This window comes from Haemaphysalis longicornis, unplaced genomic scaffold, assembly GCF_048455015.1.
Source record: "Haemaphysalis longicornis isolate Haplotype H1 unplaced genomic scaffold, Haemaphysalis longicornis Haplotype H1 scaffold_9, whole genome shotgun sequence".
NCBI classification, from domain to species: Eukaryota; Metazoa; Arthropoda; class Arachnida; order Ixodida; family Ixodidae; genus Haemaphysalis; species Haemaphysalis longicornis.
Window position 1 is genome coordinate 77,443,886 of NW_027526460.1, and position 16,465 is coordinate 77,460,350.

At 45.5% G+C, this 16,465-nt stretch overlaps 1 protein-coding gene across 1 annotated transcript in view; it reads right to left on the reverse strand.

Annotated features, from left to right (window-relative positions):
- LOC144153271 (neprilysin-1-like) overlaps positions 1 to 14,412 on the reverse strand; it is a 43,927-nt gene extending 29,515 nt beyond the window's left edge. The window contains exons 1-5 of the mRNA XM_077684922.1: positions 14,375 to 14,412; positions 11,419 to 11,580; positions 8,648 to 8,731; positions 7,949 to 8,157; positions 4,808 to 5,002 (exon numbers count right to left, since the gene is read on the reverse strand). Of these exons, the coding sequence (XP_077541048.1) occupies positions 4,808 to 5,002; positions 7,949 to 8,157; positions 8,648 to 8,731; positions 11,419 to 11,503 (573 nt within the window). The 5' untranslated portion in view covers positions 11,504 to 11,580; positions 14,375 to 14,412. The remainder of the gene's footprint in view (positions 1 to 4,807; positions 5,003 to 7,948; positions 8,158 to 8,647; positions 8,732 to 11,418; positions 11,581 to 14,374) is intronic.
- Between the last annotated feature and the right edge of the window lie 2,053 nt (positions 14,413 to 16,465).

Sequence of the window (16,465 nt, forward strand, 5' to 3'; positions counted from 1 at the left end):
TTGTACGGGAGGAAATCATTGCATTCTACAAGTAAGTACGCACTCCCAGTTCTGGAACTTTGATGGTCCCTTTTTAGGTAGTTGCAATATACGTAATGGCTTCGGAACACCATTTCAGTGACAACTTGACCTGTAGGTGAAAACGACAGTAAGCTTTTGGGAACACGTTGGCAAAACTTTCCTGGAAATGCACTCCGAGGAGGCCCTGCCAGGAACGCCTGCATCTTAATTTTAGTTGGGTAAGTTGGCATTTTATTTTAGTGGGACTCAATTTATGGTAGTATTTATTGAAGCTGGCATTTTATTTTTGCGGGACTGAATTTGTGGTAGTTTTCTTTGTAGCAAAATCTTACTGTTAAAAATAAATCGTGAACTCCAATATTGGGAAATACCTTCACATTCAGCCTGTTTCGGATGCTGCAACTCTGGACAAAAAAAACTATTATTTTGCATTCAAGTTTTGCAAACATTTTGCTTTCACATTGAGAGTTGCTGCTGTGATAATACGGCACCACGGCCACGCCCAGTGCGGTTGCTTTCCAGAATTAGAGAACGGCCATTGACAGTCTGTGCTAATGTTTTTTGTACATTGCTAGCAGCATTCCCAGAAAAGAAACCAAGAAATCGCTGATATTTCAATCGATTACTGTGCTATAAAAGGGGTATCCTAAGCAACTCACTCATTTAAAGCCATCGTCTAACAAAATTTTCTTCTTCCTTCCTTAAAGGTACATGACGTGGTCCAGTTATTTTGAGAGAAGAAAATGGCAGCGTAAATATTGTCTGCAAGAAACATGTCATGGATTTTCCGCCTGCGTTGTCACATCAAGATGTGGTCATCCTCCTCGCCGTATATTTCATCTTAATCTCCTGAAACTTATGCGACTTTGGATGGTTCTTGGGACTTTTGCAGAGAGTTCTTGGCCATTTTACAGTGGCCTGGTGTCATTTAAGTTGAAAGCTCTGTTGAAAGACTTGATGTAGTCACTCTACTTGGGGTTTTAAATTATTGTTAGACGTTGAAGCCTACTCGGAAAGATATGTCGTGGTTCAAATGATTGGTAGATGCAAGCGGCATGTCAATTGCAAAAGTGAAGTCGTGCTTTCCTTTGCAATTTTTCATTGGCACAAAGCGCAGGCTGCCTTTGCAGCTACTCTGTTACTCTGTTAATGTAGTTAATGGCACTGCACTGTAACGTTTTTATTATTCAAGTGCAGCTCGAAATTTTTTTTCCATGGCAGTGCTGCTGTTGATGGATGCAAACGTGAGAGTAATTATTTACACAGATGGTTTGGGGCTTAATCAATCAATTTTTTTACTGTATCTTAGCTGACATTTAAGCCCTAGAAGAATGCGAAATATACATATTTGGCTTGAAAAAGTTGTTTACTTTGGACTAAGTTGCATTTCTTGCTTGTTAGAGGCAGTGCTTTGGTCACAAGCATACTGTCGTCATGATAGTAGGGTTTGTATAGCACGCAACTGTGAATTTTACCCGAGATAAATGTTCCGGCTGGAAAAATGCTTCGAAGTTCGCTGGTAAAATTGGTTACGTGTATGTTTCAACGCTACCTGGCTTGGTTAATTTGGGATGTCTGAATTGTTCTTGAGGGAATTAATAACGTCTTTAGAGTTAGGCTGCTTGTTAAATTTTAAAATGCGTAACATGCTCCGAGCTATCTGGTTTGTAAATTTTGTAACATTCACACTGGGTGCTATGAGCTTTTTTTTGGATAAGTTATTTTAAATAGCTACATATTGTCGGGGAAGCAACGTGGCTTCAGTGAAAGGCTTTTTCAGGGCGCGTATATAGTCGGTTTTGGCTACAGTTAGCTTGATATTACAGTTAGCTTGATATTGATATATGGTGTGTTTTAGTTGTGCAATCGTGCCACATGCTTCCGATAAGTTTTTCTGTGCAAGTGTTATATTGTTAGTATTTGCTCCGGTGTTCTTTTCCTACACTCTTGCAGGTCTTGTGATAATCCAACCGTGTATGGCTTGTATTTTTGGCTTTTCCCTACAATTTAATAGAAAACTTCATATTTTGGAACCGGGATGCGTAAACATGGTATGGCAAGCGCTGTGGGTACTTCCGCATTTGCGGTACCTGATTTCGTGTGATAAAACAGCATATTTTATGCTCACTGTTGTGTAATGCTTTTTGATTTAGTGCGAGGGTAGATGTACAAGTCTGTTCGTGACGCGGTTGTGCTTAAAGCCATCTTTATTACCCGTGGTTTTTTTAGCAAAAAAGAATGGTAAATGTTAGTGAAAATAGGAAAATGCCACTTAGATCGTTTTGGCCACTTGATATCGTTTTGGTATTTGATCCTGTACTCTGGTCATTTTCTGCCCAAGTGGAAACAGATATGTCTCCGTATCTCAAATGTACGCAATAATACGAGCGAATAAAATTTGCTTAGTGTTTTGAAAAGCATTGTATCAGTGCTAATAGTTGGTTTGGTATGTATTTTAATGCGAATCTTGTTTCTTTTACATGCAGCCAAAACCCAGAACAAGATGCGGCGGGTGAAGCCAAAGTCTCTGTGTGCCGCTCCAGGTATCTCAGACCAGCTTTTATATAGAACTGTGCTCCGATAGGCAACTGTTGGGAACTGTCAGGGACCACACTGCTGCGGCGGTTTCTGTTTTCCAATTGTTGGTATCACTGTGGGCCATTGTCAAGGCTGCGTTAGAATGGTGCTTGCGGTTCCTTCTGATACCAATGCATCCGCCAGCCTGGCAAATGACCTCAGTTTATACCAACAGGAAAGCAGATATATTGGAAAAGTGGAGTCCCATAGACAGCTTCTCAACGTCTATCGGAACACCGTTTTATATAAACAGCTGGTCTGAAGGTACCTGGAACGGCGCACCGGATAAATCCATAATCATTTTACGTGGATCAGTGTTCCAGTAACTTACACTACCCGTTTATTTGGAACAGTGATCCGTATACTTTTATTTGGAACGCCGATCCAGATAATTTAGCTGCAAAAATATGTGGTGCACTGTTCCACTTACATTTTCAGGGTATGTGGAACACGGTTCCAAATATATAAGTGGAACTTTTTTGCAAAAAAGTTCCAGTTACTAAGTGGATCTTATGTGGATCCAGATTAAGAGTGTGCCTATGAAAACGTCGTCTTCGCGGTAAACCGGTGCACCGACCATCACCTACAGTTTAACAAAACTTGTCGCTGAGCGAGTTTGTTCATACTTGAAGAAAGAAGAAAACGTGGCGCTAAACACTCGCGGACGATGAGAAGATAGGACAGATACAGGCGCCTGTATGCGTCGTATCTTGTCTTCGTCCCAGTACGTTTTGTTTCTTTTTTTTTTCGTCAGCTACAACTTTCGCGGAGGCATATTGCCCGTCATACGTCCTTCAACTGCGGCACGACCGACGTCAAGTACGATCACTCACTGACTGCTTTTTCACCGAGCACGGCTACCAGAGGACAGGGAGGATTTCGGCTTCCTCATAGCTTGTAGATATGTTAAGGCGTAGTGAAGAAAGCAAAATCCCAAAAACCGCTTAAGAATCCAATTTTCATGCCAAGCCCATAACCCATATTCCCATAACCACCCACGATGACATGAATTTCCAGGTGCAGTGTCCTTTATAGTGTACTTACTAAGAAACGCTATGAACCCAGCCACTCTCGCCCCCGTATTTCTTACTCTTCTCCAACGGAGTTTTTTCACGCGTGCTCATTGGGTTGCCAATGTAGAGGTTCCTGCGTGCTCAAGACCACTTTCGCTTAGCCATGTAGAGGTTCGTTTTAAAAAGACATTTCCTTTTAACCTCTTGCACAACTTGTACCATTAGAAATGGCTGGTGCAATGCAGAAAGCAGCATGTAATGGCGATATAATTTTGCTCGGAGCGTCATGCATTAACTGGTACCCCATTTATCGAACTCCTCCTCGTGCAATTCACACATCTTTGCTACGTGCTTACGCAGCCTGGGTGTGTAAGGTAGCCTTCCAAATTATTCTTTTCCCCTAGGTGCATTACTTGCCCCTTTAACAAGCTCATTTAATAATTAGGACATGAAAGATGATTTCTTATATGTATAAATTTCGTGCTATATGGAAAAGGCCGCGTAGCCATTCAGTATTCTCTTCATCTTCATCATTACCTTCAATGAGAAAAAAAGATACAAATTGCTTTTCATTGCAAAGCGGTGGTTGGGGTCGTCATTCCAAGACTCCATTCGATGTTGCCACATTTCGAGCTTGGTTAATCAGTTTTCTCTGAAGCTCCAGGTCATAGCTGGCAACAGCTGCCTCCAATTTCTCTTGTTTCTTCTGTGGTGTTATATTGCTTGGCCACGTATCCACACGTTGTAATGTTGTCAACGTTTCTGTTCAGTAAGACTACTTAATAATCCGAATTAAAAGATATATTATTCCCGAACATCGGTGGCTCCGCGTAAAGTTTCGTTCTTCTGACTTGTTCGAAAAGGTTCCAGTGCTCCGATAGACGTCGACGCATGTATGAGTTTTAAATATATCTCTGGAAGAAAACATCCTTCTGTACCCCTGACCTGCACGTACTTTCCAAGTATGCGGTAACTCGCCGAGCTTTTACTTTCAGTTCGCTTACTATTCATTTAGATGACGTAATAAGGCTTAACATATGGATGCAAAATAAATTAAAGATTACGAATGCTGCGTATAAAACTACAACGCAGTTTGAACATATATGTTGCATACTCAAAATGTTTCCTATTTAACTGGCAATACACACGAAGCGGACCAGTCATGGTCTATAGAAAAATAAACACCCTGTACTTACATTGGCCAACATTCCTTCAAAGTGGACAAGGTCGTTGGCAAGAATCTTCGCCTGCATTTCACTGATGTTGGGATTTATAAATTTGGCAGTAGCTGCAATTAGCCTCTTGTATGCAAGGATGGGTGGTACGTGATATCTGAAGTCCGGGTTCACTAGTGGATCCCGACCAACGATGTTAAATTGGATTCTGTCCAACTAAAATAGAAGAAAAAAGATTACATTATCAGCATCCACTTTATCATGTTTCTCTCATCCTCGGGCACAGAAAATAAGAACGCGTATTAAGGAAATCCCCTTGGCATTGCTTATTTATATCACATAATTTAAACTCCCATACTCTGGCAACAAAATAATTAAACTTGAAGCTTTCCACAGAGAAAAATTATCTGGGTCGGCAGTGCCATAATCTACTCGAAGAACCAATTGCTGCGTCCTGTCGAGCGAATTCGACGGATAGCGTAAACAACATTGCGATTTATAAAAAAAAAAGGACAAGGAATGGGATAAATAATTTCACATCCCGTCACATTTTTGGTTCACGCCACGGTTGCATTGCATAAACTCGTGCCGCAGACTGCACGGTTAGTCTCTACCAGCGTGCAAAGGCTCATAATTGGCATTTTTTGCGCTGCAGTAGCGCCTTTAAAGTTTCGGAAGGAAGTCGACCTACAGTTTTTTTCTTCTTGGAGGGCTAAATCAACGACTTTTTGTTTAAAGGGTCCAAAATATGGTTACGAAGGGGTATTTGGAGCTTTCGAAAGCGTATTTGGAAAGCTCTGAAGCTTTCGTGCTTTCCTCGCGCCTCAAAGCGCTGTGGATGCTACGAGCTTATCAGCTCGTAGACCTAAAGACACTTGTCAGGGCCCTTGCGCTCCGAGGTACGAGCAGCCATTGGCTCGGCTCGGCGGTTCGTCTGGATTTTCATTATTAGCAGCCGGCGCCCATGCTGCAACTACTACTGGCCTCGTGGCACTGCTTGTCCTGTCGGCCGTGATTGCGACGGCACGCCAGTTTTAGCATAGGCCCAACGAGCACCTGAACAACTAATGCGCTAAGTTGGGCGAATTGGTAGCTAACTAAGGAATTCATCGTACTAGAGATCATTATCACAAAGACGAAGGTAAAGAGGAGACGAAACACACGTTAGAACTGCAACTCAGTTTATGCAGCAGAAACACGGAAAACGTCTATGTGTACATGAACTATGAAAAGGGTGAAAACACAGCGAAAACAAACAAAATAATATCGCACACGTCACACTTGCTGATAACACAAAGCCACATCACAGTGCCGGCCGATATCACAGGGCATGAATTGAACCTACACCTGTATGCGGCTATCACCCCTCGCCCGTGCACAACCTGCTCCCCCTCTCCAAAAAACCGATTTCATTTGCGGAAAGCGCCAAGGACGGTGACCCGATGCATCTTTCCCCTTCTCTGCCTGTCATGAAGGCCTCGCAAATTTCTCGTTCTGTTTGCGAGGAAGACCTGTACAAGACGCACGTCTGCGAGAAATCTGGAGTGCAACCCTTGCACCTGCGGCAATGATCAGTCCGGTGGCCAGCCCCCATCTGCGCGTTCACAGCCGCTTGGGGCTCTCTGAGCCTTACACAAAGGCAACGTGTGTTTTATCAAGCGGCAATGGCATGCTTTCGTAGCATGCAACTTTTCTGTTGGTCGAGGCCACAATTCTGGCCCACGAGTCTGCTACCGCGACGTTTTACTCGCTGTTGAACGCGCTTCTTTCTAACCGATGTAAGCGGCAACAGATGCTCGTCCGGTAGTGCAAAGAAACAAATCCACAGCCGTCGAACGTTGCCCTCTCTTTACTATGAAGTTTTATGGCCCAGCTCCAAGTGCCACCTGGACGACCATAAGCAACACACTCTTCTCGATCGATGCAGCAGAAAAAAACAAACATGTGCACGCAGAGCATACGTGCACAGCTGTTTAGTCGGTCGTTCTACATGCGCAAAAACGGAGTGGTATGTATCGGTGGGCGATATCATTATAATCGGGAAGGATTACCCATCGAAGCAGTTCGGTTTCCTTGGGTTGCACACATTTATCAAAACACAAAGTCCGAAGGAGTGAACGAAACTGCCGCGGGGTTTTACATAACTGGCAGGGGATCGGCTGTGTGGCGTTTCGCGTCGCCGAGCGCGAAAACGCCATTCTGTCCACCCTCTCCGCCACCTCGGCTGCTGCCGTGTAGCACCCTGTCTCCCTGTCCACCAACCCTACACTCTCTCCGCCCTCTACCATGCCTTGCTGCCGTGACGTCATACCAATTCACCTTGTATGCGGCTCTAGTGCAGCGCCGAGCACCGACGCCACGCTCTATCCACCCTCTCACGCACCTCAGCTGCTGCCACTAGAGTTCCTGTATATAGCTCCCCTTGCTGCCACACCTCGCCCACTCCCCCTACCCAAGTTTCTGCGGGGGATCGTGTTCTTTTCGCGTGCGTTTCAGGCCTCAGGTGCCGCCTTTGGAACACCATATAGGGTTGCCTACCAGGCCTATTGCTTGTATTTACTGGCGAGGCGCGCATGCAGGCAGCCGCGTGAGTGCACCGTCACTCGTTACGTCTGGCTCCGCGGGATGGCGGTACTTGTCCGTGCTAATCACATGACTGTGTTTCACGTTACAAACTCTACCTCACCGAACGCAAAATATTGCCTCGAGTCCAATGTGTGTGCGATTAATAACATCTCTGCGGCCGCGACCGTTTAGAATCAGATTGAAACGGAACAGACGACGCACGCCGGTGTTTTTCTTTTCTTCGGCGTGCGGGCGCAGTGGCCCAAGCCGCTCCAAGTCATGGCGCATCGGCCATGTCTGTGGCCGTTGCCAGTGTTGCCAAGCGAAGAAATTGACACCTAAACTTTTCAAAGAATACCACCTATAGGTAAATCACTTCGCTGTAACATTTTATACTGTGGGTCGTCTAAGTAAGCATTTACTGGCATCTGCAGCTATACGGACTGGATAGATAGTATTGATACTTGTTCCATCCTATAGCGCTGCCTGCATCTTAATATTTATGACCTGTTCGTTTCAAACCTGCAAATTTATGTATTTTTGGGACAGTAGCTTATGTAAAAGGGGAAGAATGGACATTTCGGATGGCTCACCCACCTGCATAATGTGGGAAGTTAGATTGACTCCGTCTCTTATAACGTTTAGCTGAAGGACGGGACTAAGTCCAACGTTCAGCAGCATCTCCGTCCAGTTTAGGCCCATGGCACGTTTTTGCTTTTCCATTGGCAAGAGTGGCCAGTCAGACAGTCCAGAATCCTTCATTATCTGCTGCAACACTTCATGTTGGTCGCCTGCTTCTGGAACGGCTTAAAGGACAAACGCGTGGGCATAGTCACGGCAGTAATTGACGAGCAAGAATTTGATCATTGCATCATTTTAACCCTGCGGTATGTATCCCACATTTCTATCAAACGAGGGGTAGGAAGCTGCACTGCAGAGGAAGGAAATGGTGTGGTTGCTATACTGGAAAGACAACACAATAAAATATTTTCCTTCATCTCCGGGTGTCAAAATTTCAGTCGCTGTACCTGTAATAGGCGTTATATACCAGGCCCCGCCATGACTGATGCTAAAAGCCCTTCAGAAAGTGTGCAAATTGCACATTTTACACAATTCATCTTTATGCGCTTTTTTGGCATTCATGTGGCTTGAGTTCTGCAGTATTTTTCCTTATCTCTTTTGAACAGCACATCAATGCAATTAAACGATATTATTACGTCATTACAACAAGACAGGACGCAAAGTCAGAGCTGTGAGTAAAAGGGCGAAGTTTTAGAAACTTGTGCGTTCACTTACCCAAACAAGCGTTGTAGGCCACCGCCGCTTTGTCCGTTGCATTCTGGTTGTCATCGTAGACAAGACTCATGTTGCCTAGAATATCTGAAATTAATGAGTGATTAGATATTACCGCAAAGGTTACATTTTGAAAAGTAGCAGCTATCATTGGCATGCATGCCTCAATCAAGAAGGCACTAATATGCTTCCCGTAAGAGTTCTTAGATATGTTCCCCGAAGCAAAGCACAAGTTTGTCGTCTCTCGCAATAACATATTCTCCCTTGCCGCAGTGGCTTAGTGGTGAAGGCGTTGCGCTGCTTAGCCCAAGGACACGGGTTCGATTTCCGGCCCCGGGGCCTCTTTTTTGGTGGAGGCAAAAAGCGAAAACGCCCGTGTGCTCGACATTTCGGGGCATGGTAAAGATCACCAGGTGGTCAAACTTAATCCGGAGCCCTCCACTACGGCGCGCCTCGTCGCCTGTGCAGCGTAGGGCCTTAAACCTCCTCCTTGAGGATGCTGTGGACTACCATGACCGACCGGTTGCGTCCGTAACCGTGGTAGACCAGCAAGGAAATGCAGTGACCTCGGGCACAACCCCGCTCACGCACCCTGAGGTGGTGGAAGAAGCGGCTATTGCGCTCGGAATAGCTATCACGGAAGCCGAAATTATTCTGTCTGACTCCAAGACCGCGAGAACAAACTTCCTGGCGGGACGAATATCCCTGTCAGCAGCCAAAATCCTTTAGACGTTTATTGGCGATAGATGCAGGAATATTCGCCTTGTATGGACACCAGCACACTCGCCCCTGCGGGGAACAACTACCTGGTTCACGAGGCAGCCCGAGATATCGGCAACCAGGCTGACCTCGACGGAGAGATCGGGCCTACGTTCACGGCGAGCAGAGACAGGCTGGTCACGCACAGGGAGATTACGCACCACTACAGCCTGAGCCGCCTCAAGTACCCTGCACCACACTCTTCCTTCAGTAGAGTCAAACACCTTCCCCTACCCCCTTCTCTGCAGCCGATATTTACCATACGCATATTCCGACAGGTGCAAGTAGTGTGTAGACAAAGCCACCCTACAACACATCATATGGGCATGCCAACAGAAACCTCACTCACCTAATCGAGCATTAAACATCAAGACTCGGGAGCACTGGGAGGCCACCTTGCTTAGCTCTCACCTCGACTAACAGCAACTACTCGTCCAACTGGTGGAAGATGCCGCTAGCGCCAACGGGCTAATGGCCGCCATCTAACGGGGAAGGCAGGGTGACTGCCTCCCTCTCTCACCCTTCCTTCTACCAGTGTGGGCTTAAGTTTCTTCTCTCTCCTAAACCTCATAATCAGTAAACAATCCATTATTTGTACTTGAAAATAAAAAAAAATAGATCGACGTTCAATCTTCGCCTTTAAGACTCTGTAGTGCGTTCAAAAAATATGTGCGGGGGTGCATCCGTCAACCGTGCATCAGGAGCGAGCGAGCGAGCGCTACGGCACATTGCACCCTAGCTCTGGCGTCGTGCCTCCCAGCGGCGCCCGCCAGCGGTGAAAATTTTCCGCTTCTGCTCCGGCGCCATCTGCCGGGGCAGCATCTTACAATCCTGGGGTTTCAGTGGGCGCCGCAAGTTCCCGATACGGCATTTTTAGCTCACGGTCCATGATGCCGGCTTGTCTGAGCGACGGAGCCGTTACCGCTCCACGCTAACATTCGCCACTGGCGTGAGTTCAATGCAAACTTCGTGTTTTACTCCTCCGTTCCGCCGGTTAGCCATCACCTATTCCTGTTACTAAGGTAGTCGGTCTGTTAGTAAAAGCGTCTCTACCGCTAGCTCATTTTTCTCTATGGTGGCTGAGTCTTTCCTGGACGAGTATCTTACTTCTCTGCGTCCCCCTGGCGCTGACACTTGTCGCATTTATTTTCGTGGGCGATCGAACGGTTTTTTTTGGCAGCCGCTATCGTCAAAAAACAGCATACATTGGGCTGTGTTTAGATAAAACTCGCGGTTTGTGACACTGGCATCACTCACGTTTAGAAGGGCGAAAGGTAGAAGAAGCACAGCACCTATAGCATACGTGAACTGTCACTTGATCCATCCGTTTGTTGAAAAGCTTATGGTGCTAATTCGAAGAGCTTAACGATACAAAATAGCCCACTCTTTCCATTCTGCTGTAGCACCTTGATATTTTGTTTTTAGGCATGCTTGTAGAATAAATGTTTTTCCTTTGCACGTGGGGATGTATGGAAGCCACAGTTTTCATAGGGGGGTCTGTCTCTCATGATCTTATAAAAGTTATTTGATAGAGGCCAAGTGTCTGGTTCGTACTTCAGCGGGGGAACTGCTTACTTATTAAATGATATTTCTCAGACTACCGCTCACCGCACAAAAAAATAACGTTAACATGCCCATTGGTGCCATTTGCTTGATAGGTGCAGGTGGAGAAGCCTTGGCATCAACTTTCGGCTCACGTTTTCTAACATTTGCGGTCTTTCACGCACTTCTTTCTCGCCATACGCTCTGTCAGAACACAACAGAACACCGAACTTGAACGGCAAGCCTAACCTGCTTATACTGCTGTCAAAAGCATCCATACATAAACGAGTGTCTTATACGGGTGGTTTCCTAACTTCCGTCCTTCAAGCAACTGGTTCAAGTCTTCAGAATTTTTTCCGCTTCAACCTGAATTTTTTTTGTGCATGCGCATCAATCATGTCGTTATTCAAACCGCGATGTTCGGTTACGTATCCGTAGATAGTTCTGGGCCGTAAATGTATACAAACCCTTACCTCTCATTGATTCGTCCAGCTCATTCTGCCGCTCGTTATAGGCTGAAAAGGACGCCTGGTTTCCTGGTATCGTGTGGCTTCTCATCCATTCCCCACAAGCGTAAGAATAAAAATCGTCGCAAGGCTCGACGCACAGGTCCAGCGACTCCTTTATCTGCTTTGCTGGAAAGAAAACAACTGCGGTCATTCGTCGGCACTGCTGCTATTTCGTGACAACATATAACATGCGCATGCCTCTGTCATTGCCCGCACATATGGGGTAACGTGCATACCCCATTAGCGCGTCATGTAAAGAGAATGGGCGGGGCTCCGCCATGCACCCCTTTGTAAACGGTATAACCGCACAAACATTATCACCCCCATTAGTGCCACTGATGGTGGCGCTGTCATATTGCGGTGGGACAAGCGCGCAGCCGCCGCCACCATGCAACTTTCGCCATGGCGAAACGTATAATAAAGACTAACCAACCTCTCTCATAAAGAGAGCAGGGGTACGCGCGAAGCTATTAACCAGTAAGTATAAATCAAACGAAAACTCAAAACCCCATACCAACCCCTAACTAAATCAAAGCCCTTCATTAATCAAATCAAACCCATACCCAGTCAACCCCAACCCAACCCCTGACCCATTCTAAACCAAACCCCACCGAACCCCATGGCTGACCTTGAACCCAACTTAAAAAAAAGAACATGCTACGCACACACATCAGGTAACGAATTACCTTTCATCCCATAAATAATCACCTCTTGACTTGACCACATACAAATTCCCTTCCGCTGGCGTGTGTGCTGTTACAGTACATTTCCTTGCAACTTTGAAATCAGCCGCTCATCTCCCAGCATGCAGCACGGCGTATCAACGGCAGCGTCCGTGCCAACGGCCTTGCGGTAGACAGGCACATGTGTCTGCAGCGCGCCAATTTCAAATAAGCCGCTCATCTCCCGGCGTGCAGTGCGGCCTAGCAACGGCGGCGTCCGTGGCAACGATGCAGAGCATGGGTCACCTCTAACGTTTTGCATATGAATACCATGTCCGAAGCGCATTCGGATAGACGTCCGCTTCATAACACGTGGGACCCAGGTTTGATGTCAATCAAGGAAAGCGTGTTTCTCTCGGTGGGCTTGGTTTTTCGAAACGTCATCACGAGTTTCCACGACGCAAGTCAGCTAATACAAGCTTCGCTTGCAAATGAAACGAATTTCACCGGATCGAGTGCGCGGGATTTTCGGTTGGGTGTAACGAAGGAAAACGCGTATAACTGCGAAAAATGAAGCACGTTTTTTTTATGCACGTGAGTCTGAGACGATGTGCACCAATGCACAAAGCACCATTGTGAAAGTTCGGTGATCCGTCGAGCCAGCCAGTAGTGGTACGCTATTACAATTGAGGATTTTAACCATGATTAGTAATTACAGGTCCATATGCCTATCGTGCATAGTATGTAAAATTTTGGAGTGTATAATCGGTACCAATATAACCAATATTCTTCAAAATAATTTTTTGCCAGGCACAGCATAGATTCAGAGCCGCCTTTTCACGCGACACACACTTAGTAGAACTTACACATGACATATAAACCTCACTGAACAATGGCCATCAGCTGAATTTGCATATCTCGTAATTACAGAAAGCGTTTTACCCTGTCTAGCCGAATCTGTTACTACAAAAGCTGTCTACCGTAAAAATACCGACTCACCTATTGAAATGGTTATGGGCGTATCTTATTGGGCCAAAGCAATGTTTTTTGCTCCACAGAGCAGTTTCACCACACGTGAATGTGTTGTCAGGTATCCCGCAAAAGTAAGTTCTGTGTCCCCTTCTTTTCTTTGTGTACATAATGACTTTGCCGAGCATGGTTCTAGTACTGTTAGATCGTATGCAGATTATTATTGCGTTTACTGACTTGGGAAGCAGATTAAAATATTTTCGAAAGGGATCGTCATTCGATACTTTCCTGGCGTTAAACATGGAAAATGGCCCTCACCCTTTCAAAACGTATTATAGCTACGTTTACTAACCAATTTCTTATTACTAATAACAAGTTACTAACAAACTTTTTATTTAACACCGCAGATCAAGCGTTACAGCAATGGAGGTGACTTTTTTTACCATCGGAGGAAATTATTTCGGTTGTATATATCACAAAGAAACCCATTCTAAAAAAACAGTTTCTATGTTCGCCATCTTACAAATCAGCACGCAGTGATAATCTGCACTAAGTTAAAAGGAAACTGCAACATATTTTTCAACTTTTTTAAAATTTTATATGCCTGCAGAACGTAGTCACCCAAAACACCCACTACTTAGATTAGGTGGTCGCAAAGTACCTCAGCCAAAAATTACTGCTCTATGCTCATCAGATAACTTCTCAACTCACTCAAAAGATTTTTCTCTCTTTCCCGGTCTTCAAGTTCTTCGGTGGCCCAAATTAGGTCACTAAGACAATGTGGCGGTTCTTGGCCGGTTTTTCTTCAGTTGCAGCAATGAACACTTTTCAATAGCAGCTTAAAAAAACCACAAAAACAAAAACAATTGAAGGCTTTTTTTTTTGTGCAAGGAGCAAATCACGCAGTGCCGCTCCGTACTGGCGATAACTATATATCTTTCGCAGTGGTTCCAGGCGCGAAGGACAGAGTGAAAGCGCGTATCGAAATGGTTGCAGGGTCCCTTCAACGTCCTATCCTGCTATAAAGTGCATTTCCATGATTCGTTTATCACCAGCACTTGCGTCAGCTAGAGCCACCTTGCTTCATCTGTTGCTGCAATAACAGATGAGACCGTTTTTCGATCTGCTGTAAACAACCAATTTTGGTGAATGTCTATCTTTACGTTATTGTTTTCAGCTTGTACTTGTGGTGCTGCTTTCGTTTTTCTGTTACAAAAAAATCAGACAAATTATCCACTGTGATTCTAGGCTTGTGGGAGAAAGTAAAGGGGTTGTAAAACATACTTTACCTATTCTCAAACAGACCGGTGAGTCGCAGATGTGATCGCTGTCTGAAAACCACAAAAAAAGAACACTATTTGAAAACTGAAACAACAACAAAAACAAACAGGCACTACAAATCGCACGCTCAACTCGATAGGTTCTGTCCAAGGCAGAATGGTTAGTTTAGTTCCGGGAAACTGGATTAAAAGGAGAAATAAAATTACGCGCGTGCTGTATTCATTGCGTGTTATATACACCAACGGTTTCTGAGCTTGTATTCGAATAAACGGGAACTGCAATAACAACGGAGGCTAAAAAAATGCATAAACAGCCACATCGAACTCACCTAAGTGTGGCAAGGTTGCTTCACGATTCTGGAACTACACAATCTTACAAAACCGCTTCGCTGTCGGTTTTAGTTATATCTAACCCGAGTGCAAGTTCATAAATTACTTCAGCGGCGATGAACAAACAACGTGATAAAAAGTAGCTGGGGATTACTAGACTTCCCAATGCGAAATTTGTGCGCAGCGTGAGCTCCATTCTTCTCGGTCAAGGCGCGCATAGCTGCTGCGTCTCAGGGAGTGATTGCGTGATAGGCAAACCCACGGCAGCCCGGGCTACTATGACGCTATCTCGCAGCGCGTCGCCGCCTGCGAGCATGTTATAAAGCGTGTAGGAACCTCCCACGCAAATGTCACGTGGTTCGGATGAGCCATGCCACGAGGAGCATGTCTCACAGCCTCCCTTTCACACTTTCGCCAAGCGTCGCCGCCGACTAGCGTCTCGTGCGGGCTCAGCATACTGCCCTCCCCCTCACACTTTCGCCACACTTTCCTCCGCCATTTTCTTTCTGTCTTCGCCCGGCTCGGTTGCGACGCCGACTTCGTCGCCTCCGCCAAGCCACAGTAACTGCCGCCAAAGTGCTGCGTACTAAAAGCAGGCTATGTCACGCATTAGGCGCAATTTCCTTTCAAAACGCGCGCCCGCACTGACATACTGTGCCGGGGCTTGGGCGGAGTGATGAACGGCACGATTTATTGCCGTTCTTACCTTGTACCAGAGTATATCGCTTTCTTAAATCAATATTATTCCTTTTCATGTCTGTTTCACTATACGCGACTTTCGACCAGCCACAGTGGCCATTGAACGGGAGTGAGAGCACTGCGCGTGTTGAATAAAGCCAATGGATCACGGTGAGTTTTGCTGTTGTATTGGACAATCAAACGGCTATATTCAACTGTTGGCGCCTTTGTGCCATCATAAACAATAATAATTTTGGTTATCCTGTCACAGATAGAGGCCGCACACGTCTTTGTTTGAAATCACTGGCATTTAGGGAACACATTATGGTGCATGTATTTCTGCCGTTGGTAGCCTAAAACGTTGTTATGTCTGCCAGGTTTGGCGAGTCAAACGCGCGTTTTAATGCCTAAAAATTTGGCCTCTAGTGATGACGTACGTCATAACCAGGGGCTCGAGGGTTCAGGGGTTGGGTCTTGCCCCCCCCCCCCCCCCCCCCTCCGGGTTTTTAGGACGAAGGGGCTCAGCACCCCCTGGTTTGGGCACAAGTAACGAAATCCTGGCTGTAAGCAAACAAACGCTACCTGGACTGGTCCAAAGCGTGAGGCTCAATACGACTGGGTCGTTTAGCGTGAAGCCCCGGCCCGTTATTCAAGGTTAATCCTTAACACCTAATTCACTTTGATTGTGTTTTTTTATAACTTGTTTCCGGCGTATTACAATCACCTGAGTTTTGGTGTTTTATAGGAACGAGTGAATAGTTTCCTTCCCTTAATTTTATTCACCATGTCAATGTTTATTGTATCACAGGTGAAGCAGTACTGTGCAGTTCGAATGTCACGAAGAGAGTACGATTTCTCATCCCTAACGTAACAATGACTAACTTTAATTACAGCAACACGTAGGGCGCTTGAAGTGGGTGAAAGAGCTGTTACTTAAAATATTGGTGTTTGGTTCAAGATTCAGTCCGAAAAGCGATGGGAGACATCTCTAAAGAAACTATACGCTTCACACGACGAAAAAAAGCGCGTCTCGTTTCTATAGCCACTAAATCATCATCATAATCATCATCATCATTCATTGGCTTGACAACC